General features: G+C 41.5%; 3 protein-coding genes across 8 annotated transcripts in view; 2 read left to right on the forward strand and 1 right to left on the reverse strand.

Moving 5' to 3' along the window:
• Positions 1 to 298: 298 nt before the first annotated feature.
• On the reverse strand, positions 299 to 12,210 carry rfx1a (regulatory factor X, 1a (influences HLA class II expression)). 4 transcript variants are annotated; one of them, XM_072369020.1, is made up of 18 exons: positions 12,035 to 12,210; positions 9,547 to 9,928; positions 8,938 to 9,050; positions 8,739 to 8,834; positions 8,096 to 8,193; positions 7,585 to 7,960; positions 6,626 to 6,801; positions 6,017 to 6,136; positions 5,656 to 5,789; positions 5,231 to 5,349; positions 4,846 to 4,952; positions 4,569 to 4,720; positions 3,990 to 4,087; positions 3,543 to 3,692; positions 3,202 to 3,410; positions 2,663 to 2,816; positions 2,538 to 2,583; positions 299 to 2,442 (listed from the first exon to the last, which is right to left on the reverse strand). In XM_072369020.1, the coding sequence occupies exons 2-18, from the start codon at positions 9,905 to 9,907 to the stop codon at positions 2,282 to 2,284; spliced, it is 2,670 nt and encodes an 889-aa protein (XP_072225121.1). In that variant the 5' UTR covers positions 9,908 to 9,928; positions 12,035 to 12,210; the 3' UTR covers positions 299 to 2,281. The 4 variants fall into 4 exon arrangements, with proteins under 4 accessions (XP_072225121.1, XP_072225120.1, XP_072225119.1 ...); XM_072369019.1 differs by having other exon boundaries at positions 6,626 to 6,807; XM_072369018.1 differs by having other exon boundaries at positions 7,534 to 7,960.
• The window catches only part of il12rb2l (interleukin 12 receptor, beta 2a, like), a 28,798-nt gene continuing 4,638 nt past the window's right edge, over positions 479 to 24,638 (forward strand). For 2 of the 3 annotated variants that reach the window (XM_072369021.1, XM_072369023.1), the window contains exons 1-8: positions 20,420 to 20,489; positions 20,797 to 20,895; positions 22,511 to 22,655; positions 22,779 to 22,930; positions 23,133 to 23,275; positions 23,749 to 23,890; positions 24,139 to 24,215; positions 24,305 to 24,542. In XM_072369021.1, the coding sequence (XP_072225122.1) occupies positions 20,823 to 20,895; positions 22,511 to 22,655; positions 22,779 to 22,930; positions 23,133 to 23,275; positions 23,749 to 23,890; positions 24,139 to 24,215; positions 24,305 to 24,542 (970 nt within the window). In that variant the 5' untranslated portion in view covers positions 20,420 to 20,489; positions 20,797 to 20,822. Of the gene's footprint in view, positions 489 to 20,419; positions 20,490 to 20,796; positions 20,896 to 22,510; positions 22,656 to 22,778; positions 22,931 to 23,132; positions 23,276 to 23,748; positions 23,891 to 24,138; positions 24,216 to 24,304; positions 24,543 to 24,638 lie in introns of those variants that run through there. The other variant, XM_072369022.1, reaches the window with a different exon arrangement.
• Positions 13,788 to 15,474, forward strand: rln3a (relaxin 3a). Its single transcript, XM_072368729.1, has 2 exons — positions 13,788 to 14,379; positions 14,889 to 15,474. The coding sequence occupies exons 1-2, from the start codon at positions 14,220 to 14,222 to the stop codon at positions 15,164 to 15,166; spliced, it is 438 nt and encodes a 145-aa protein (XP_072224830.1). The 5' UTR covers positions 13,788 to 14,219; the 3' UTR covers positions 15,167 to 15,474.

Below are 24,638 nucleotides of genomic sequence, written 5' to 3' on the forward strand. Positions count from 1 at the left end.
TAGTCACCATCAGTTTACCACCCGGCGGAGTAAAATGCTGCTCTGTGGTTGGCTTTCAACCTCATTTGGGTACAGCAACAAAGAAGATGAGTACGGATGTGTATTAATAGGAGCACCTTTTCGGAACTTCGGAGAAAACAAGACTCGAGTGCAATTTTAAAAATTTCTTTAATTTATATCTTTAAAATTAAAAACATCTGAATTGCATTCTACCACCTCCAAAGGCACAGTCATACTTATAGCAGACCAAATTCATAAAACACTGCCACCGAACATCGTTTTTTTTTTTTTTTGCATCTTTTTCTCAGTTTGTTTTGTACATAAGAAACAATGCACTATAAAAAAAATGACTAAACATTTTTACTGGGTAAACCATTCTGTATGCTGTAGATCAGTTAAAGACTGGAGTGATATGTACTCAGCCGTGGTAGAATTGGACTCCGTTTAAAGGATGATGTGCTGGTTTGAAGCTGGCAATGCTTGTTGAAAAAAAACGTGTGCAGTGCAGCCGTTTAATGACGTAGAATAGAAAGATGCACAAAAAGGACATGTTTACACCAACCGGTCTTGACAAAACAGTGTTTAAGAAGATGGATGTCAGAAGCAAAATAAAGCCATCAGGAGGAGACGTGGTGAGATGAGTGGTGGGGGGGGGGGGGGGGACTGCAGAAAAGGCCATCGGATTTCTCACCTTTCATCAAATTCTCCGAAGTGAGTCGTATGAGACACTGGCGTGCAATTTCACACCTCCACCTCACCACTAAAAGTATGTCTGAGACTTCAAAGGAAATGAAAATCATTTCAGATAACTCTTGAGTTTTAAAGACGATAGTCAACATGTGCAAAGAGGCAGGGCCTAAGCCTGTTTGTGGTAAAGTCATCAGATATGATTTAGGATTGATAACCGAACGTACAATCACAAATCAATAATGCACACAAAGGTTGCTTACAATGTGTGACAACACAGCACCATACACTGCACAAGAGGTTCACTTAGTGACAACGGAATTCAAAATAGTGGATAAATATACAGTAGAATATATCACCGTTCTTACTCAGGCACAGTCCTCCTTAAAACCTAAATATATCATCTAAAAAAAAAAAAAAAACACGGGATCGGGGATCAAAGAAAACCGGTTTGGCACACAAATGGAGAAAAACATACTGAAATAAGGCAAGAAAATAATGTCTCTAAGGAAAATGAGGCCACGGAGGAACTTATTAGAAGGATAGGATTGAAGCACTTTGAACGTAAAACATCACACATAAAGCAACTCTCATGAAACCACATGTTCAATAAAAAGAATGAAGGTTTTTTTTTTTTTTTCTGCAGCAACTAACGGGAGTTCCTATTACACAGCCGTAGCTTTATCTTTACAAGGGTGTGTATCGGCTGCGACAGGCACTCCAGGAACACAAGAACTTCTCCTTCACAGGCTAATGAAATCGACGAGGGAATCTAGCCACACTTCCCCGGTCAAAAGAACCGAACGCGAGAAAATATCTACAGAAACACTTGGCATGACTCACAATCTCACAACCAGGTATGCACAAGCATGTTCAATCAGAGTCCAGAAAACAATGTAGCTGTGTGACCACAGTGCTCATACCAGCAGACAGACAACGCACAAACACTCACACACTAGACAGAAACCACCCCAAGAGTTTCTTTTACAACTTCCTCCTTCCTTCTGGGTGACGGGTTCAGGTAGCGCTGGACAAATTAGCGACGACTCGATTCAACGAGCACTTCTACAGATCCAGTTTGCACCCTCCACCTGCAAGTAGTTACCTTTGCGCTCGCGTCGCAGTGCTTCGAAGCGCACTGTGATACGGCAGCGACTGTCTCAGGAGGAACCAGGGGGAGCAGAAGTTCCTCAGCGAGGCTACAAGTTGCAGTGCGGTGAAAGAAAACATGCCTGGCTTCGCTTAGTTTTTTCTTTTTTACAGATTCATACAACTGAGGGTTAAAAATGGTCTGTTTCTTCTTTGCATTAAGTGACTGGTTTTTGAGGCCACGTCCTATTGCAACGCCAGTGACAGCGGAATGAATCGCTGGTGTCAACAGGTGGTTGTGCCATCCAGGCAGCAGCAGTTAATGACCGAGTGTGTTCCGATTGCGTGTGCCTAAACACACACAATCAGAACAGTATGCAGCGAGTCTTAATGCACATCGACAAGATCTATATACATATATCAAATGTATAAATTAGTGTTCTTTTTACAGCTGTGTGTACGTGTGTGCGTATAATCTGTGTGATCAGCCCACGTCCCTCAGTGGTTAGTTGTCAGCTGAGCCGGTGGTGAAGAGGACTCGCTGATCAGTTCTGGCGAGCTTGGCCGGCGGCTCCAGGGACTCGTCTCCCAGCACGCCCCCATCAGAAGGAAGGGACAGCTCCTGACCCTCGTCGTCACTCTCCTCCTCTTCTTCTTCCTCCTCCTCTGTGGTTGACAAATGCAACAGAGGTGGTTACAGCATGATAATTGGGATGTGATTGTAGCTGGCGTTAGTAAAAAAAGGCAGCAGCAGTGCTTACCTTTGTCAGGGTCCAGCTGATTCAGCCCCCTGCCTAAACTGGCAAACTAATGACAAAAGGGGAACGGGTGAGTAAATATGGCTTCTATTATTGTCTTTATTTGTTGTGCTTGAGTGCTTTGATACCTCTCCCATAACAGCGATGGGGGTCTCTCCTTTAGCCTGGGCCACCCTGTGCTCTATAAGGTAATACATGTACTCATCGTACAGCAGGCGGATCAAGTGAAAGGATCCAAAACTGGCTGCGCTCCGAAGGGTCAGGTCTCTGATCACCATTGAACTGGAAAGCACAGATGAAGAGATGAGCCACTGTTACACCTGGACAGATACCACTTCTCTAACGACAACAGGAAGTACTACTGTGCTTTACTGTCACACACACCCCTGTCTTGTTTCCCCCTTTTTTTTTTACATCCTCGATTCCTCTCCCCGCGTGTTAGTTCCTCCCACCAGAGATGTAAGTAGAGGAAGCGAGGACAGACGCGAGGAGAGAGGAAGAGAGGTGACACAAATGAGACATCCTTCCTTTGGAGCACCTTACTTTATGTGATTGTCAGAGCATGGAGCAAGCTTGTCCTATTGGTTTATTAAAGCTTTTAGCTTAAGCCTATAGTACCACATCCATCCCACTTTTTCCCTTCCTTTCGACTCCTCTTCAATCATACCTGTAAAATGACCACTTGAGTAAGAAGAGCTTGGCAGCCTTAGGGAAGGCAGGACTCTGCTGGTAGGGTTTTAAGACCTGGGAGACCACACTGTCAAGCCACACAGCCCACTGCTCCAAGGAGTTCTGCTGCTGGAGGGTCAACTTGAAGTCTTGCTCCAGCCGCTGAACAACTCGGTCTTCACACCGGCATACCCACGAAGCCTGCTCCTGCAGATGGTGAACGAGATTAGGGAAAGATGTTAGTGTCGCACATTCAAATCCACCAGACTAAAACCAATTAATGTCGCTCCCACTCACACTGAAACTCGTCTACTCTCGACATCGACAGACCAAACCTACCTGAACATTTGCGAAGTCGACGCGGTTAAGATCCGATAGCATCTGGTTGATCTGAGCTGTGTTTTGGAGGACCGCACGGGCCGCCTGAGCGAGGTGGTTCAGACTGGTGTAGCGACGCAGCGTCTGGGCAAACGCGTTGGCCGACGTTACCTTCGAAAAAGAACAAGGACGAGAACGATGGGTCACACATCAAAACTGAATCGCATGCTCGGAATTATTGACCCCATTAAAGCAGCTCAAAAATGAATGTTTCAGAGAGGAAACTGCCTTCTGGTGATTTGCGTGAAATATTTTGCTGCACCACTTATTTTCATTCATCTAATAAGTCCTGAGCTTGCATTCGTGCTGAGTAACACTATGCTTTGTAAAGTCCATGGAAACAGCTTGCTCCATGTCTTAAAAACTATGTTCCTCCATCAGCTGCAAGATAGTATAAGAGTACTGTACCTTGATGCGAACCATCTCCTCTGGGATATTCATCATGGCATTGGTCAGCCAGCTCTCCAGGCTCTTGGCAAAGTTACGGATGGCTTGAGTTAAGGCACCTGTGAGCCACAAGAGGAGTTAAAAGAAAATCTCACAGGTCCGTTCGAACTATCTCTTTATAACAGACACTTGTTAACATAGCAAAGTTTCCTCTGAAGAAACGGCTGTGGCTCTGTGTGTGTAAGTGTGTCTGAATGGCATGAGTGGGGGAAATATTTATTTTGGCAGCATAGTGGTGGACTGAAAAGAAATATTGTGAGAAAGAGCAGTATTCGAAATTGCAACGGACAGAAACAGAAAGGAAGTTTCCACCATGGGTCCACCGTATAGAGAGCAATAGTTTAGACCAAATGTTTAAACTCAATGAAAGATCTTACAAAAATACTGAGTTATCTGAAACACCAGGGTCATATTTGCTCTCAAATAGTTTCATTCTAACTAATTCCAGTTGGAAATGAAGCAGTACAGGTATGGACAAATTTGCTTTGAAAGCAACTGTATTTAGTTTTTGTCAGAAAATGATGGCACTATGTCCCTTACTGGGGATGGGTCTGAGGACATCAGGGATGAGGATTTCCACCAGACTCTGGTACAGGCTGTTGTCACAGTCACGGCTCCAGCGCAGCACTGGTTCATACTTGCACAGCAACACCAGGCAGGACTTTGGGAGACGTTTCTCTGACTCATCATGACTGTCAAAACACCGACAGTTTGTGTGAAAACGGCACCGCTTCAGCAGTGGTGAAGCTTTCTTTTTGGTGCTGGGATAAAAATCAGATTCCTGAGTGGATGTTTTTCTACAGGACGAACAACTCACACAGCCATCGTGGCATCTCCAGCCTGACTTTGACTGAACCTCCAGAAGGTCTTCCAAAGAGTCTCCACCAGTGTAAACTGCAGGTTGACCATCACATCCAGTATGGCCTGAGAGAAAACAGAGACATTAATCAACATTAATGGATCAAAGGGAGCAATTCTACCAAGTCAAAGTCAAACAAAGTCCCAATAGGAATAGCAAAAACCTATTAGCTTTTCATGAATATGTTATAATATTTTTAACTTGGATTCAGAGATGTGTGACCTGTGACCACATCAGCGTTTTCGTGCTGTCTGTAGGTTCAAGCTGGCAGAAGATGTGAAACTGTCACCTAGACAGAGAAGTCACCCACAGAAATCTGCAACGTGGGGCAGACACTTCTTACCTCACAGTGTTCTCTGTATAGCAGCTGAAAGTTCTTTATGTGCTCAAGTTCAATGCCCTCTGGCATAGATTTCCCTTGGAGGTCGATGTCAGGAAACTCTGGGAGAGTTCTGGAAGCATCTGGAGACACGACACAAGGAAACTGGATGCTCAGAGACTGAGACATCTGCTAATGCGTATCATCCGTCTTCATGAGACTGCAGTCTTCACTAGTGCCTGTCGTGTTTAGAACCACAACCTTGAAATGTTTAAATGAGCTGTTTAATGTTCCGGTCAAAACTCTGGACACACCTCATACCGTAGTTGTATCCAAACCTTTGGTATTGTAAATATTCCTAATAAGACTAAAACACTATCAGATGCGTAAGTTTGAGATTCTTTTACACACCGTGAGGTGACTAATAGCTCTCTGTTCACTAAACTCACCTAAGAACTGCTGGTACTGCTGGACCTGGGTGCTAATGTCCACATGCCCTGACCCCGGCTGCTGTTGCTGCTGCTGGCCTGCTCCTGCTGCTGTGCCATTAGTCATTCCTTCAACTTTATGCACGGGCTTCAATCTGACGGTGGCAAGGAGGAAAGTGAATCAAACATTTGACAGGAATACATATTAAATAATGAGGTGAGAAGCGACTGAGTTTGATCGTAACCCAGATCCATAGGAGGATTCAAATATAATTTAGTCATTTTGCAAGTCAAGAGTAAGACGCTAAGTGACACAACTTCAAGAAAGGTCCTGGATTCTGGCCAAGACTCGAGTGTGTGTTGTCATTTTTTTAACGTCTACCTTTGTTTCTGTGAGAATGGCTGCTGCCTCATGGCCAGATGTTGCTGGTCTTCCATCAGACGGAGCAGAGAGGATCCAGCCTTGATTCTCAGCCCATAATAGTGGTATTTGGAATTACCCCTAGCAGAAGCAGATGAAATGCATTTTTGCACGAAAACCGGTGGGAGGAGAGGCTTTAAAGTGGTTTTACCCCCTCCGAACTACATGTATACATATCACCACATATTTTCAAAAGAAATTTTCATTTGCTCACTCCGCCTTCTTTTGTCAGACTCACTCACCCACACGCATGCTGTCTGTCTTCATCTCAACCCACAATTCTTCCTACACTAGCACACATTTTGCTGTATCCCCACAGAGCTCTTTCTGTGTCTTGGGAAAAAGATCCTATATTCTCCCATTTTGCTGGGGCGTCCACAAATTCAGAGCTACAGGCCTATGAAATACGTTCCTGCGTTGACTTCATATTGACGTTTTGTTCATATTTTTTATTTTAAAAAATGTGGCAGCAAGAAAATTAAACAAGTAAATGAATAAAATAAAGAATATCAGTATTTGTCTAATAATGAAGTTCCTCTGTGCCCGAGTTTGGGTGTCTGGTGATCTTACCGAGTGCCCAGGCGTCGTGTGCGTAGCCCCATGAACACCGATCTAATGAGTTTCCCGAAAGAAGCGGCATTAACAGCCTCAAGTTTCTGCTCCTGGCAGTGCAGTAGGTAGTGGCAGTAAAGGGTGGAACGTGGCAGACTGACTCCTTCAGCTGTCTCATAGTTGTCCAGCAACCACTGTACCTGACACACAGGCAATGAAAAAGGAAAACAGCTTGTGCGATTAGAAGAGCCAATAGACGTCAGCAGGAAAATAGATCACAACGTATGTGCAACAACAGACATTCGCTTGCTTATTAGCGAACACATTAAAGACGCAAGACTAATGCAGAGTACATGCACACGCATCTTTCTAATATCTAAAGTATGCAAACAGAAATCCATTCACAGTTGCAGTTTAGTCAAGCATCGAGGAATGAAAACACAAATAGGTGCGTCTGTTTGCGTGCCGTGGCATACAACTTTGGTATGCAATGAATCAATGACTTGGAAAACTGATGGGATGTCTGCAAAAAAACACTTTGCTTATCATTATCATATGGGATTCGGTATGATGAATTTGGAATGAACAATATAGTGTCGGGGCATTTCAGGCAAATTATAAATACCCCTCATCGCATGCACTGCAATGATATGGAGATGATGAGGTCATGGCTTTGTTTGTTTTAAGGAGGAAGTGACAGTTAAAAAAAAAAAAAAAAAGCAAGAACAACTATATCCTGTTGGTTTTGTCGTGATCAGAACTCAAAGTATTACAATATTCTCAGGGGACATTTTTGTCCCACATTTTTAATTGTGCTTTCCCACTTGTTCAAACTCCACTATGACATCATCAGTGTGCGCCATCAAAGGGTTGTGCGGATGAGAACGGAACGAGAAGAAAATCCTGCGCTTGGCGCCTCTGCATACCTTCTTGTCTGCCGACGGCACGCTACTCTCCTCGCCCTCTGTAATACTCACAGTGGCTGGGGAGGCGCGGGCGGTGTGTGAATAGTTCTGACTGTTGCCAGCTGTCCCTCCGCTGCTGCCGCTGCCCAGCATGTAACCCCCCTGGATCACGTAGCTGCCTGCTGCGCTACCGTTGGTGCCTGCCCCATCCTCGGCCCCGTTGGTGGTCCCACCTGCGGTCACAACAGTGGCCCCACCCCCTGTCGCACTAGTGGGCTGGGCCACAAACATGGACACGCCCCCTGTGGTGCCAGCAGTCACAGAGACGGTTAGAGATGTGCCAGGGGTGGACGCTTGGGAGCCTGAAGTAGGTTGACCTTCATAATATTGGGCAGCTGTTGTCTGGGTGTACAGGGGGGTTTCAGTGTAAGGGAAGGTGCTGGAACGACTGGATGAGAGACATGTAAAGACACCCGTTAGCAAGCAATGAAACTATCAGACAAATTAAACAGAAAAAAAAGAAAAGCAAAAGGTTTTGTCAAGACATTTGTTAGAAAATGATTGGACACGGTTTTATTCTAACATGGTGCTGGTGGTGTAGTTGTTGTCTCCTCCTTCCACATACTGCACTTGATTAGTGTACACATGTTGCACTGGCACTGGTGTGAGCTGCTGCTGGACCTAAAGGAGAGAGCACACACATGCATACAAAAGTCCAATAAATTCTTGTGCACCTTATTACGCCACATCATCCGTTTCCTCACCAGGAATCTTAATCTTTCCTGCATGGTTTCCTTTTGCAATGAAATCGACACACACAATACCTAGCCACAGGCAGATTATCTGATCCCTCAACTGAACAGCAGCAGTCTCCCTTGTGTCCCTAACCTACTTGGAAAATGAGAGCTGACTGGGGCCTGAGCAATCTGTAGTCAATGTAGTCTCTTGATGCCCAAGCCAGATATTCAGGCTCTTGTGTCACATGATGAAGCTGCAGTTCCTCTAGATTCTTATCACTGTCTAATCCGGTGAGGTCTGTGCAAAGGGGGAGCTGAAAAATGGCAAGTTGGACCATAAACAGGATGAGCTGACTAATAATGAGCGAAAATGAGAAAACGCTGTGAAGTTTTGTATGTGTCGCACGTTTTCTGATGCAAAGCTATTACGATTGCTTGTACTGTAAAAATTTGAGGTGATATGGGTGTGTGTGTGTGTGTTGAACCCACCTCCTGGGTGATATGAACCGGCTGTAGACTGGTGACACTGAGCTGCGTGCCTGGCTCAGTTTTGGCTATCTGAGAGGTGGCCTGCACCACAGACCTCTGTTGAGATGAAAATGCTCTCAATACAGAGAAGTTTGAAGACTAAATAAAACTAAAATAATTTAATGCTGTATGTGTGTATGTGTGTTTATGCATATTTTACCTGCTGGGCTGTCTGTACTTGCTGAACAACCTGCGTGGGAACTCCTGTCTGCACGACAGCTGGAGGGGGACTGGAGTCTGACACACTGGAGTCGTTTGAGTGAAGGGAACCCTCTGAAAGATAGAGGGATCAATCAGGACCATTACACATTATACCATTTTTATATTGAGCAGCTCTTTCAAATTCAGGTTAACCCTTTAAAACAAGCCAAAGGAATCCTTTGTAATTGCCAGTGGTAGCATGTTTATTCTCAGTACTCTTGGGGTGACAATGTATTCAGAACAGGTTCAGAAACTACCAGTAACTCCCAGACTACAATCAATTGGGTTCTTTGACTCTTTCCAGTTACCAGCCCTGGATTAATGTGAAGAAACAAATCACTACTACTGAGAGTTACATTTAGTCTGTTTATAATTCCATGTACCATTACCACAGTGTTCATATTTAAATGGACATGGGTGTGCATGAGTGTATAATTTGTGCTGACAAGACATCTAAATGTTTATGGCGTCTAACCAATAAAATATGAAAACATCATTTGAAGATCTGTTTCTTTGCCCGTAGTAGTGACTTGAAAGCATTGCATGATATGTGAAGTTCAGCCTTTACCTGTGACTGTAACAACGATGTACTGAGGAGTGCTTTGAGCGTTTCCAGACTGCGTGGGGGAGCCTTGGATTTCCGCAGTCACGTACTGCGTCTGAGGCGGCTGAGCCTGCGCTGTTGGCTGCGTTTGACTCCCAGATGCAGGTTTCTGATTAGTGACAGAGGGGTTTTGATCAGCGGGGGGAGTTTGGCCTGTTGGCGTGAGAACAGTGGGAGTGGCCACTGTAGTCTGAATCTCTGCCAAAAACTGAGTGGTGGGGGCAGGAGTGGAGGTGGCATCGGCTTGACCTGGTGTGACCGTTACAGCAGCCCCCTGGGTTTGAGCTGTGGGTTGGATCTCACCCACGTAGCCTGAGGTGGCCATCACAAATACTGGGAAATCACCCTAGAAAAAAAAAAAAGTGACAAGTTATGTTTTTCTGTCAGGGAGGCTCTGAATTTGTTAAACTATTTCAAAATCAATTGATGTAACGGTTTGGTTTCAAAATCAGTCCGTAGTCATTCTGAAAGAGAGAGGGAAGAGGATCAAATCTAGGGTAGTCAGGTCCTATCTTTGATAAATGAGCAACATGCAGTCAAACATAGCTCCAAACAAAAATATTGCTTTAAAATGTGCAGCTTGTACTACAGAATAATAACTCATTAGAGTCCAACTTGTAAAAGACATAAGCAATACTTGGACACGAGTTTGTGACGTGTGTGTGTGTGAAGTTTCACACAAGCTTTGAAACTAAAAGTGCACAATAGTGATTAACAATGACATTCATCTTTGAGGGAAAAAATTACTTTACTAGAGCCTAGGGGGATGGGGAATGGGTCACTGACAAGATGAGAATTTTGGTTTGTCATTACCTGTAATGCAACCACACTGTCTATAGCCTTTCACACACACATAATTATGCCTGTGTTGCAAGTTGGGGAATTCCCATTCAACCATGTTATAACAAAACAATGTGTTAAAATGCGTTGTGTCAAATACAGTTAAATGGACTGCTTCTTCGCTTCAGTTTATGCCACATTTAATATCCTATGCAGAATATGAACTTACTGTATAAAGTAGGTACCCGTGACAGTTATCAATCTTAGCTAAGCTGGTTAAAAAAAGGACAAAAGAGGAAGGAGTTTATTGTAATACTGTGACCAGGGTGGTGACAGATTACCTGTAATCAGGATTATACTAAATAATTAGATTGGGGGGGAAAGCAACTACACTGAAATATGACACAGGAAAAAGAAACGACAGAGTGCAATTAGAAACATTTATGGCAATATCTGCAATATATGCTGAACACTCTACTTTATGGGCCATGTCCCTTATGTGGCATTTGATTAGCAGCAACAACAACAACTTACACCAATGAACATGCATATTACATGTAGTAGGATGCATGCAGTACACCTGTAGCACCAGTGTTACTCCTCAGATCATTTCATTTTACATCAAAATGTCATGCCGATAGCATTAAACAAACTTATTTTGATTACAGGTTTTGGGAATTCAGTATTTGTTGAAAACTTTCTTTTTTAGTATCGGGTGCAATGTTTGATTTTGTAGTAGGAAGTAAGGTTAAGAAGCTCTTGCCATTTCATCCATTGGATTACGCTCAAAGACACTTGTTCTCAGTAAAAGCTACAGTAACGTGACAGTTGTTACTGTGTCTGCGTTATGAGGTGGTTTAATGCACAGGTTGACGATGAATTTGCAAGAGATAATCTTTTTACACGTCTGTAAAGTAATCAACTGATCAACACGGTGAACAGAAAGGTTAAATTGAACTCGGACCTGCAAAGCACCTGCAAAACGCCCTCCTTCACCACGCCCCTTCAACGTTAAATGTCCGCTCCCTGCCACAGCTGTCTCAACTCTCTGGAGTCATTTTAACGCTTTCCCTCCCTCAACACTGACCCAAAACGAACAAATCATTACACTTTTAATTCAACGACTTCAATTTAGTCTCCCATTTGGGTAGTTAATGTTATGTGCCCTGTGAGTTGAGCCGACAAATGTTTAAAACATAACGTGTTGAAACGCCACCGATTGCTCGTGGTATATACATTTCGAATTTCCAATTCGGGTCCAATTCGATACGTTAGTAGCAAACGGTAACGAGCGCAAGGTTGTCGTGACAGAACCGATGCTAGCTATCTAGCAAGGTAACTTGAGCAGCAGGCTAACTGGTCTCTACAACAACCGCCATTTTGTACCTTTTGCATTTGACATCGCCATAACAACGGCCTGCTTGACTATGCATCTGTGGCTGCGTCGTCATGGCAGGCAAGAGCAAGTGTCATTCGAATGAGTGGCGTACACAAACCACCGCATTCATGAAACGCTGTCAACTCGTTATATGAGCGACGGTTAGCTTGCAGGCTAAGCTCGGAGGGAGGCAGTTGTCTGTTATGGCTACTGAAACAACAAGGGAAAAAGCAATAGCACAATTCAGCTGAAGCATTAGAGAATAAAAGTGTCACTATATATCATACGCTTCACCTCTGATTCCACGTGTGTATCCCTCAGTGGTAAAATATCTTCGTTTATATTTATGGCGGATTCAGTTGTTGTTGTTGATTCTCGTTGCTGGGTTCTTGTCGCCAGGGCTACCGTGGCTATGGCGCTTCGTCCTCACCAGGGCAACTGTTGCTACCCACCCGCTCCCTTCCCTCCTCCTTCTGTACTCCGATTGGCCGAGTACTGCCAAATTGTCTTAAAGTCACAGCAACAGTTAAATTTTACTACAAAGCCTTCCACGCCCATTTGTGGAAAATTACTGTCTATCGTAGATTATTACATTTTTACAGCAAAGGCCAATGCAGAGCAAGTAAAGACAATACATTCGTCTCACTGCCTGTCAGTTTTCTGCTCGTAGAGATGTTTTATTTGAACTCTTTGTTGAATAGTGGTGAGAGGTATACCATGCAAGTGCTAACCATGTATCTTTGCTGACGACACATTTGTCAGGTACATCTGGATATGCTGGTACTATGTTCATTTAGTAAATGGACTCAGAGTCGAATAATTTTACTTATATAATTTCGTTTTGGGATAAATAAAGTATCTTTTTTAATTTTCATTTAATTCATGGTAAAAAAAAATTAACAGTGGTGTGATAAGTGTATTTTATTTAACACTGCCCTATCTGTTTACCACGGATTGATTCTACAAATATAATCAGCACACTATTACTTTATCTAATAAAGCATAACAATATTACAAAGAATGTCAGTCAACAATTTGGCATTTCTCTACGGAAAACTTAGGCTTTAAAACAAGATAAAAAGGAAAAGAAAACACATGGCAAAACAAGGAGACATTTGGAAACACAGGGAGAAAAAAACAACCAGGCCCTGGATTTGCTCGAACTTCCCAACCCATAGTTGCAAAGAGTGCAGCCATGATACAACAGACAATACAACATTTGCGGATTACTGAAACTTCAAAGTAACTTTGAAGTTGTTTCCAAACATCAAATATATAGTCATATAAGTGCAGTCGTTAGCATTTTGATATTCCTCCAGGGATCTCAACAACACGACATGTTAATGAGTGTCACGGTGGACACCCTCCCAAAATGCCATTTTGTTTTCTTTTTTTTTGTCACATTAATTACAGATTCACCATCTCCATTGTAAATTTCTAAATGAGTGACCTTTGACTGCATGGATACCCAGATAAAAATGTGTTTTATATTTGTCTGACTCATAATAAGATTTCTACGTTATCTGTCTTTGAAAATGTCACTGGTCCTGTTTCAATCCTTCCAGTTCACCTTTTAGCAACAATTTAACAGAATTGCTTATTTTTGAGAGAGAAAGGAAAATGATACATACTGAAGTCATGCAGGGTCATGTGTGGATTAAAAATGGCAAGGCTATAGTGCTGCTAAATCTTATCAGGGTCAATGATGTCAACGTGTGTAATGAGACATGAAATGTGCCAGGAAGTAAACATGTTTGGAGGATTTTTTTTTACAATATAATAAACCTCTTTCCTTAGGAGCCAGTATGTTAATGATTCTATTGAAAAATCTGCTCACTAGTGTCACCGAGCAATGTCCCATTTATTTTACATTTGATAAATCATCAAAGTGTTTTCAGTTGTTTTCATTTGACTAATTTATCAAGCATAGAGAAAAGTCACATACATTGAACTAAAGAACAGAGACCAGAGACAGAGGTACAGTGATTTTGAACAAATATAATTTTTTTCCTGTTACAAGTTCTATTCTATTCTATACCATTTGTTTTCTTTGCCATGTGCACAGTCTTAAATTATTATCCATAAGTATAAAATGTTTACTGTTGCCAAGAGGGATGTGATGAAATCATTATTTCAGGATCACTCAAGGTAACAAATGTACGTCACAAGCTGAAAAAGAGTTGATCATTGAGGCCTCTAACACATTTGTTGATTATGCCACCTTTGGTCCTTCTTTTGTTTCCATAAAGGTCTCTCACTTTATCTCCCTTTCAAATCTGTTTCTCTATGGAAGAAGGCCTGCATGCGCAGCGTGCGTCTCTCACTTGCATGACTCCAAACCCCCTTATAAACCACGCCTGGGTCACCCGCAAAGTCACAGCTCATGCAAACAGGGAGACTTAAAGCAAAGAGGTGGTCAAAGCAAATAATCTCCTCCGGTTTCAAACATTTCTTTCTTGCTTTATTTGCTTGAGGTACCATGTGGAAAGCCCTTGTACTGGCAGTGTGTCTGCTTTTGGCTGGGGCTCAGCCCATGGAGGACCCGACATATGGGGTGAAGCTCTGTGGCCGCGAGTTCATCCGCGCAGTCATCTTCACTTGTGGAGGTTCACGATGGAGACGGTCACTCAGGAGTGCAGGTGAGGCTGAAGGCGGTACATCTCCACCTTTTCACTGTGACTCTGTATGTGATTTAATTTGGTGGCTCAAACATTTCTGATGACTGCATTGAAGGAAGTCATTATCCACCTGTGTTTTGATTTAATCCATTTGAATATAGGAAATACACATGGATGGGAATAATATGAAATTTTAACTGCAAACAGACAATATCCCTGGTTATATTTTAAGTAATCGTCATATTGTGTTTGATTGGATCGGAATCAGAGGTACAAGGAATCTTATCTACAGAGTTTTTAAACGTACTACATTGAATTCATAAAACTACTTTCCAAATATCTATTTGACCCACTGTCATAGAATAAGGGAGATTTGGTAGCCATCCAGGGACTGTTATGACACTCTCTACTTCCATCATCCTCTACTTTAATACCTGTACTGATAATGGAGAAGCTATTGTTTCATTTTGCTTGCTTGAGAAGAGCACAAGGATTCTCTAGTGCCTCACTTGCCCATTTTACCCCAGCAGATGAGGATCCATTCAGCTCCCATCAGGAGGAGTCTTCAGAGGGCTTGAATCACGACTTTGTGGCAGAGAATCTCCTCCAGAGAAACAAAGATCTCAGCTTCGCATCCAGAGAGGACAAGGAGCGAGTGTTCAGCAGGCCCGCCCGCTCTTTCATCACTGAAGAGATCCTGGAGGCTCTTCGCAAAGCTGACCGCAAAGGTCGCGATGTGGTGGTGGGTCTGTCCAATGCCTGCTGCAAGTGGGGTTGCAGCAAGAGTGAGATCAGCTCCCTTTGTTGAAGGTTGATGTGCGCAGTCTGAAATGATGCAATGGCAGACAGTCTTTTTATACTGATAAACCATCATGAAAATATACACATACACGCTCATGTTTACTTGATAAAATGACATCCTGCATGTTTCAGTTAAACGTAGCAGGATCTTTTTGTGTTTCATTCATTTACTTATTTATTATTTTCAACTAAAAAGGTACGCTTCTGGAAACAAAATGTGTTGTTTGCTCCAGGCTAAATATCAGTCTTAATTGTGTTTTTTTTTTTTTTTTTTGCCACCAGCTCAGTTATTGCTGCTGAAACTTCTAAGAACTCAACTATATAAATGCTTTGTTAACTTGATTAGAAAAAAGTTCAAACTCAAAACAGCTGTATGACTAAAAACCATAAACTGCCTTCCTAATAAAAATTTTGTCATTCATTCCTTTTTCAATGACCACACCTAGAAAATAGGCTACATTTCCTGAATTCTACTACTCCCTGAGTAATTGGTGGTGGATGAAACATTTAGATAATTTACTAAAGTAATAGTGTCACTATAATAAGGTCAAAGTCTTGGGTAAAGGTATGTACAAAAGCCATATAAGTAAAATGCTTTATGCTCAAGAAATGAATATCAAAAGCATACATGCCGACTCCAACATAACCGATGCTTTTATCACATAAATATTATTTTGATTCTGCTGCATCTTCATGAAAGCTGCTGTGTTGTATAAGGGATGGTCGCCTTCAAACAGCCGATGTGTAGATGATACAGGAAGAACTCTGCTGATACAGACTTGGTCGAACACCGAGGTAGTTTATTGGTAACCAGGTCCGTATCAGAATTACAGATAGATGCATCAAATCTGGAGAGATCTTTGAAGCCAAAAAGTCTGTAACATCTCTCCCTCACTGAGGGTGCTTCTCCCCTTATATTGGGTAAAAAACCTTTCCCTATGGGGTTGAGTCTGGGTGGGCTCAATAGTTAGGCTGAAAGATATATGTATATCTATATATCCCTGGTGTGGCTGTCCTGGACATTCTTAACTAAGGGAGTTACGCATGGGTACTAAGGGATGTTTCTCCAGATGTTCATGATTACCATTCTTCATCTCCTGTCTGGACACCCCGAACACACGAACCTGGCCTTCTGAACTTCTGTTAAGTGACACTACATATGTCCCCCCTTCGGGACTACTTAGAGTCCCGAAAAAAAGAATGGTATCACCAATATATGTCTTATCAAATGACTAACTCCTATCTGTGGTCCTGTGCCAACAGACTCGTCATCGTTCGACAACACCTACAGCTAAACCTCCTGATTATATATAAATCCTCTATTTTAAAGTCCACTAATTAACTAAGATCCTATTTAGGGCCCTATGTGAACATTATTTTAACTATTTTAGACTAGGTAAGCTAAATCTATAGCGTAATTAGACCAAATTCAGCTATGGTAAAACCAGCCTCCAGGTCTCCCTCCGGCCACACAGGTCATTTCTCTCCTAACATGGCTAAACAACCATGCTCCTTTCACCGATGAAGTCTGTGTGATCCTGTGGGGAACCTGCAGGTCAGCCTTCGTCCATTCAATAAAAAAACACCCTATGTAAAAGGTGGGAAAAAGATTGGACGACCTAAGGGATTCTCACTCCTGAGTCAATCTAAGCAAGAAATCCCTCTTTTACACTAATAATGACCTTTACCATTACCGACTAATTTTAGGACCTTTATGGCCAGTCCGGTCCAGTTCCATCCTATCATTGACTCTATGTCCACAAAATGTGGCCCCTACTATTCTACTGAGAGTAAGATATACCAAAAAGCATTATAGCATCAAAATTACAAGTAATGTAGTTTACTAAACTAAATCTACGATTGTAGCAAAATAGTAATACAGAAAAATATCAATGCATTTGCAGTGGAGTAGCCGTGCAACTTAGATTCCATCTATGGTATCCCAAATCAGTTTTCCATGGCCCACAGTCCATTTTCATTATCCATGTTTGAGTCTCTGAGTCCATTCCGAGCTTGGAGTCCCTGCACAACAGGTTTCTCTAAGTTGGTCTACCAGATGTCATCCTGAGAAAAAGAAAACACCAACTGGTATCTTGACAGAAAAGTAAAGGATGTTACAATATGTTTAACTTGACAGCTCCCCTTACTGTGTAATTGTAATCCAATGTATCCAAACTCTGCTTCCAGAGTTCAAATAGCTGCGCATGTATCTGCTATTTAATAATCCCCTTTTTATTTCTATATCAGTGTGTATGTGCCATCTCCTGTGTGGCCTTCTGAACTTCTGTTAAGTGTCAGACACTACACTGCATTTTACCGTTTCAGCTCCTTGAATTCGAGCCAACCTTCGCCTTTCTGGTGAAAAATAGTTTTAAGTTTTTTAAGTTTTAAGATTTTAAGAAGTATTCGAAACCAAAACTAAGCGAGACATTTGACAAGGACGTAACTATGTGAGTGAAGTGTAAACAACGCAGAGTTTGCATTTTTACAAGGGCATTCAAGTCTGAGATGTGGGCATCTGAAGAAATATTTCCTCTGTGATGACATGTTTTGTTGATTGTTGAGTTAAAAGTAAATGACAACAGTGAAACAGACAACTTAAAGTTAAAAACACTGTTTGAGTTAGTTTGTGAGGATATATATGTGATTTTTTAAGTCTATCAGTACTTTACTATAAACGATGCATTGAATAAAACGATTTAAACTACAAAGAAGCATGATGCTTGCTATCCTTTCATAGCCTCATCATTTTGTTAGACACAGTCAGTTCTTTTTAATGATATGTTTAACATTGAGATTTGAATTCAAAGCAAATGGCAGTGAATAATCGGGCGTCATAAGATGAAAACAAAAGCAGGCTTTCTCTGGTTTCTCTAAACGTTTGCTATTATTGACTCAGTAACAATGCTCCACTGCACATTGTGCGGCTGCTCTTTTTCCTTTCCTTTTTTTTTTTTATCAGAGGAAGTTAGCCGATGACAAAAATAGGCTGAAAATCCCTGCCTGTGATTGACAATAAAAAAAATTTAAAATAAAGGTGGAGGATATACCCAATTTTGTCTGAGCGCTTTTTAACATTCGTCGTGTGATTTGATGTTCTCTTAGTAACTGTGAAATTTTGCACAATGCCCAAAGCCCAGTGGCTGAGCAGGTCAGTATTGGGTAAGATGGTAAATGATAATATCCAGCATCCGATTCGGTACACAGGCGCCCTTCCTCTTGCCTCTTGCTCACGAGCTGCTATTCAACATGACACACACAGGTTGAAAGCATATTGACCAGCAGAGGCCAGGTTACAAATGACTCAATTTCACAATAACCATGGGAATAAAATAAGGTAACTTTTGTACTGCTGGGGAACAAATGCATTTTCAGACAATAAAAACAAAAGCAACATCAACTGGAACAGGAAAATGGCACGCACCAAGGTGCCAGAAAGAAACAATCTCTGAGCAAACATGCGTTCTTAAGAAAATAAACCAGTGGCATTGCGTGACAACATCTGATGCTGGAGCCCAATGCATTCTGAAAACATACTTCATGGCAGTGCATGCCAGAGATGAGAAGAATGTCAGATAAATGCCACGGTCTGTGGCAAAGTCAAAACAAAATATCAACTTACAATACAGGCGCTCTCATCTTTTAACTTCAAATCACCTGTAAATCCATAATCCTTTTAACTAATGATATGCTTGTCAATGCCGAAGTTTCTATCTGTCTATCTATTTAAAAAAATTTTTTTAGGTATTTTAATTGTAGATGATGTCATCAAGTATGTGAAAAAATGAACGCTTATGTTCGAAAAATATAATGAGAAATAGAAATAAAAATAGAATAGAAAAATACTTTCAAATTTGTCAAGTAGCTAAAAGAAATAGAGAAAATACTTACAATGATAGTATATTAGACAACGACAACAATAATAATAATACTACTAAAAATGTAGGTCGTACTATAAGAAAAGAAGTACTGTGTGCAAGAAAGTTTTACGGTGTTGGAAGATTAAGGGGCTCTGTGTGCTGGTGGAGGCCTCATCCTATTGTGTTAGTTTAACCTTGGATGCTAAACAAGGCCTCCTGTCTTTGCTAGTTCTATCTTCTGTATGAACCTTGATTTCCTGAACAAAGAAGTCTGAAGTTAAAGATAGTGATACGTGGGAACTACAGGTATCTCTCATAACCACGTGGCTATGGTGTGGCTAGTGGTTTTGTGGTAGAAAGCATAAATAGCAGAATTATCACCTTAGAATCTGGACAACCCTGTGTCAGCTTGAACCTCATTGGGAGAATTTTCTTACCAGCTTGATAAGAGATGGAAGCATGGCACATTCAGATGCTTAGATTTACATTCAGGATGCCGTTAAACTCTCATTTGTTAGAACTACGTTGACATTGCCTCCGCTCTATGAGAGTCCATAGTCATTGTGGCCCCTAAAGCAGTGGCAGTACATACATTACTTATTCCTGTGCTGAAGCCATTTCATGCTGAGTGGTTTAACTTCAGAGCCCCAAAATCCACTGCAATCTCTCTCGCACAGTGGGTGCTTCTCCTCTTATGTAGGGTAAAACATTCCCATAGTTGGTAACCCTGTAGATGCTGCGTAATAGTCAATATATAACGTGTACATATCCGGTGAGCCTGTGCCGGACACACTTAACTGAGGAATGTGATATTCTCCTAATGTTTATGTGTGACCATTGTTCATCTGCTGTTTGGACACACTGAACCTGACGCCCTTCCGAACCTCTGTTAAGTAAAATCAGACAAGTCAAATTAAGTATCAGACCCTACAAATACACCTGTCTGTTACATCTGGGCACACAGAAGCCACAATTGTTCAGTGAATAAAGACTCAAGGTTTGGCAAATTAATGCACAGTGGATAACGTTTAGTGCTTTTTTTTATTTTTATTGAACTTCTTTCTTACCGTGCTCCATGGATTTATTTTAGTTTGATCTTGGAGACACACTTGTGTCATACTTCCTTAAACTTGTAGTCCAACAAAAGACAAACATCTGGGCTACTTAAAACCACAAACCAGAAAAAAGCGATTCTGCGGGCGACTCAATAGTTCCTATAAATAGGTAGTGAGGCATCAAGTTAGACGAAATGAAATCAAAAGTAGTGTAGTTTGTAATAAATGTTTGTCCTGTTGGGCAGTTGCGCGTAAAGTCACGTTCTTGCGGTTGACAGCACACGTCACTGGTAATTCCAGAAAGCCGTCCCACTGGGTGGAGCTACCCGGTAAACAGACTAACTCACAGACTAACTTCGCAGATAATGTTGATGAGCGGAGTGTTGTACCGCCGCATGATGCGTCTCTTAATGAGGTAAATAGTTTATACTTTATATAACTTAATACGTAGGCCTTGCAAGGATAAGAACAAATAGTCTCGTAACTTATTTGGACAGTTTTCGTAGTATCAGCACCACATTTTGACTCCCTGTGCATATTTGGAATCACCCCTCTCTTACCGCACACTTCTAATATCGCATGTGTAGTAATGCCAGTCTTCATTATTGTCTTCCAGGTTGTTCCATTTGCTTTTCCCAGAGAGTTAAAACTCAGTTTCTTATTGTGTTTAGTTGGGCGGTGTACTTAAGCGTATATAAAGCTTACACATTTATTTTTCACAGACACTAGGGGCCCGCGTGCAAATGTAATGGCCACACTTATGACGGGGTGGCTTATTCCCATGCTGGTGGTCACCTTGTCACACTGTTGTGCTGCAACAGGTAGGCTTATTTTTTTTTTCATAATGTCACTTTGTACCAAGCCATACATTGTTAAATGGTGATGTGTGTGTGTGTGTTTTGATATGACATATTTTTTGTCAGAAATCAACCTTGTAAGGTGGAGAATGAATAACTTAAGAGGAGATGAAGTATGTTAAAGCTCCATTGTTTCATTTCTTGCCACACATCTTCTAGCTGCGTGCGAATGTTGCCTGAGGATGAATGAGTAATTCAACTGACGGATCTGAAAGAATTTTTTTCATCCCCAAACATTTCTTCATAATGACATAGGAACTGTTTAATGTGCATCATATGTTGGGCTGACTCTAAAAAAAACATAAAGTCATTTTTAGCTCACCCTGATCTGACATAAGGGGCTTTGTGCCATAACATAAAAGCGACGTTCCTAAAAATGTAGCTTGTATGTGTTTTTGCTTTATTGTCTGTATCGATGCGGAAGTGGTCTCAGAGGAAGAGTATAGTCATTCAGACTTAAACTGTCTCATTTCCTGTTATCGTTGCTGCCTTTCTGCTTTTCCCGTGCTCAGGTATTGAACTGATTTCTGCTAAAAGTGTGTAGGCTTGTGCGAAGGGGGTGAAGGTGGCAGGTTTGTCACGAAGAGAAAAAAAGTTTGTGTTCATTTGCAGGGGAGAGCTGGATATGTATCATATGAGCACACAGCAACCCTTTCTCTCTTTTTTCCTCCACGTGTTGCTTTCTAGGTATTGTTCCTTTCATCATTGATTATATTAATTTTCCTCCCCGTTATTATTGAATTATCAAAAAATTATTTATATTGATAAGCAGTAAAATATGCCCAAACAGATAATAGGAGTGTTCATTTGATTTAAAATTAAATGTTACATATTTCCAACAGAAAAAGCGTTGCTTGTATGTTATTAGTGTAGTATGTACCCTTTTATAGGTAGATTTTTGTGACTCATCACATGATACTAGTTTATTTTCTAAGGGGTCAGCACCTTTTCTTATAATGACACATGTCGATGTTATTTTCAGTCCGACCTTTTACTACTGGACGTAACCTCATGGTTTTTAGTTATTTTTTTGGAATTTGCCAGCGTATCGGCATTTCTTCCACGTCTTTTAATGAGTTTCTCATTGAACCTGTTTATATGATAGAGAGCAGTATTTCATGATCAGCATAACTGACTTTGAAATTGACAAACGTTGTCAGGCGACTTGTTTCACACAGTTGGTTGGTTAAAGCTTATGACTGTTTAGCGTTTAGTGTCACTGGAAGAAGTAATTAGAACTTGTTCTATTCTATTAAAGCCTTATTTTAGCAATGCTCTTTCCTTGTCAACACCTCCCGGGAGCATGGCAATTTGATTGACATGTGAGAAAGTATCATGCGTTTCACATCTCACACTAGATACTATAATTCCACTTTCACTTACTGTATGATATCTAGATACAGTATAAATTCTAAGTAGTTACATAGTAAATGATTAATTAAGATTTGACTTGTATTCCATAGATATCAAAGTGGTGAATTAAATGTGTTCACGTGAAAATCCATCAGATCGTGCCTCATGATTTTTGAAGCTCTGTCATTCCTTTTTCTCAAATCTTTTTCTCTTTGTGTTTTTCCAGGTCCCCTTTCTCCCCCCTCTCATCCTAAGTGCCATATACCATGTGATGAGAAAGTCTGCTCAGTGATACAGTGCACTTGGGATCCAAGACCAGACCCTAAGATCCCCATCAAATACCATCTTCAATGGGAGCCAGCAAATAGCGAGTAAACAATCAGTATAACCCCTGTCTTAGTCATCTAATGGCTTTAAGTAGACGCCCTCTGAATTAGTTTGACTCCTCTCCCATTGTCTTGTCCTGTCGTGTCTTTTCTTGCCTTCTCCCCCAGAGATGGACACATGACTAGTGGGAACAGTTCAGATGGGTTTATCCATCGTGAACATTTTTCCAACCATGGAGAACTTCGTGTCTGGGTCCAGGCTTGGAACCAGCATGGTTCTGTGAAGTCTCAAGATGTTGTCTTCAACACCGAATATATCAGTGAGTGAACCCTGCACATTTTCTCACAAATGCAGACGTCTCTAAAAACAATTCCCGATGCTTTTTGGATGATCAGAGTCATTATAATGAGCTGTTTTGGCTTTCAACTAATCTTCAAAGTTTATTTTGATCCAAGTAATATTTCAAATGGAAAAGTTATTGAATATCTGTCCGATCTGTCTCATTCCCTACCTCTCTCTAGTCAGGCCACCACCTCCTACATTCTCATCAAGTCATCAGGATCATTTAGAGGTTCACTGGAGCACTATCTGTGATGAGCTGCAGCTGAGTGTTGGAGCTTGTGAAGTCCGATATCGAACTGAGGAACACCAAGACTGGGTTTGGGTCTGTTTAGTTTAATTTTTTTCTTCTCTGTCACTCAGCACTATCAGTATCAGTGTAATAGGGATGCTTCATTTAATTTGGTTTGCAAAATTCATTATAAATAGTGTCAGCACCAATGGCCATGAATTTCTTGACACTTGAATTTTAGATGGCAAAAAAAAGAGCTCTTTTGTGGCCTTGTTCTGGGTTGCTTGTCGCTCCCCAGCAGAAATCTTCCCAGATTCTCCAAATTCCAAACAGTGCTCTGACCGCTACGTACTGCTCAGAAGTATTTCCCACAAAAAATAACATCATAATAAAAGAAGGAACTATCCCTTTTACTTCACAGTGAGGGAAATTACTAAATTGATTAAATAGTAAATTAAACTAAGAAAAAAAATACTAAAGCAAGTAATGCTGTATTTTGTTGATTGACTATCATTCAGTGAGTTGGTTGCTGAATTCATACTCATGCTTTTTCTTTTCCTACACAGTATGAGGATAAATTATGTGACACCTATGCAGTCAGCGACCCCCAGCCTGGCACAGTCTATGAATTTCAGGTCCGCTGCGCATGTGGCTCAAGCCTGAAGAGTAACTGGAGTGTGATCCATAGAATAAGAAGTGCAGAGTCTGGTGAGTCTTCATTTATTAGCATTGATATATTGTCTTCTGTTTATCTTAAGCTTGAGCTACAGTAAATCGCATAGATACCAGTGGCTTCTATAACTGTATGATAAATATTAATCAGGACTCAGCAGCTGGCTAGCTTAGCTTGAAAGGATCTTTTCACAGATAAGAAATGACAGGTCCGGATAGGTGGATTATGTTCTGATCGTCCCTCTTTGGTTTTCTTTCCTGTGTCCTTTACTGCTCCTGTTTAGCCCCGGTTGGAGAGGTGGATGTATGGAGGGATTGCAGCATACACCCTTCACGCTATGACTGTTTTCTTACATGGAAGGTAGGTTGGAATAATGAATGCAATAAGATCCTGTCTCTAAAAGCAGACTCATCCCTCACTCCCTACTTGCTTCTCTTTATCCTGTGCAGAATCTTTCCATCTCTCAGGCACGGGGACTCATTCTGGGATACGAAGTGTCAGTTTTTTACAATAACGGCACAGTGCAGGTGGTAAATGCGTCAGCGGTGGAACTGAGCACCCTTTCAGTGTATGATGAGATGATGTGGCGCCTCACCTCCTCTCTGAAAGATGTGTCATCAGTCAGTGTTTCAGCATACAATGCTCTTGGGTCCACAGATGCCACGCATCTAGTTTTGCCAACGCCAGGTATGAGTTCCCAAAATTGTTCTAAAAGAATGTAAAGCTTTCGAGCCAAGGGCCTTATTTGCTAAACACCCTCAGACTAAGGTAGCTCCTAACTGG

The sequence above is a fragment of the Leuresthes tenuis genome, unplaced genomic scaffold (assembly GCF_036924035.1).
Source record: "Leuresthes tenuis unplaced genomic scaffold, fLeuTen1.0.hap1 SCAF_17, whole genome shotgun sequence".
Taxonomy (NCBI): Eukaryota; Metazoa; Chordata; class Actinopteri; order Atheriniformes; family Atherinopsidae; genus Leuresthes; species Leuresthes tenuis.

Bases quoted from the DNA above. Each gene is read 5' to 3' on its own strand.
- rfx1a (XM_072369017.1), bottom strand. From the start codon at position 9,907: ATGGCCACCTCAGGCTACGTGGGTGAGATCCAACCCACAGCTCAAACC. The intron at 6,808-7,533 runs GTATGCAGAGGC...CCTGTGTGTCAG, and splicing joins TGCCGTCGGCAGACAAGAAG to GTACAGTGGTTGCTGGACAA. The intron at 2,817-3,201 runs GTATGATTGAAG...TGTGCTTTCCAG, and splicing joins CTCAAGTGGTCATTTTACAG to TTCAATGGTGATCAGAGACC.
- rln3a (XM_072368729.1), top strand. From the start codon at position 14,220: ATGTGGAAAGCCCTTGTACTGGCAGTGTGTCTGCTTTTGGCTGGGGCT. The intron at 14,380-14,888 runs GTGAGGCTGAAG...TTACCCCAGCAG, and splicing joins ACGGTCACTCAGGAGTGCAG to ATGAGGATCCATTCAGCTCC.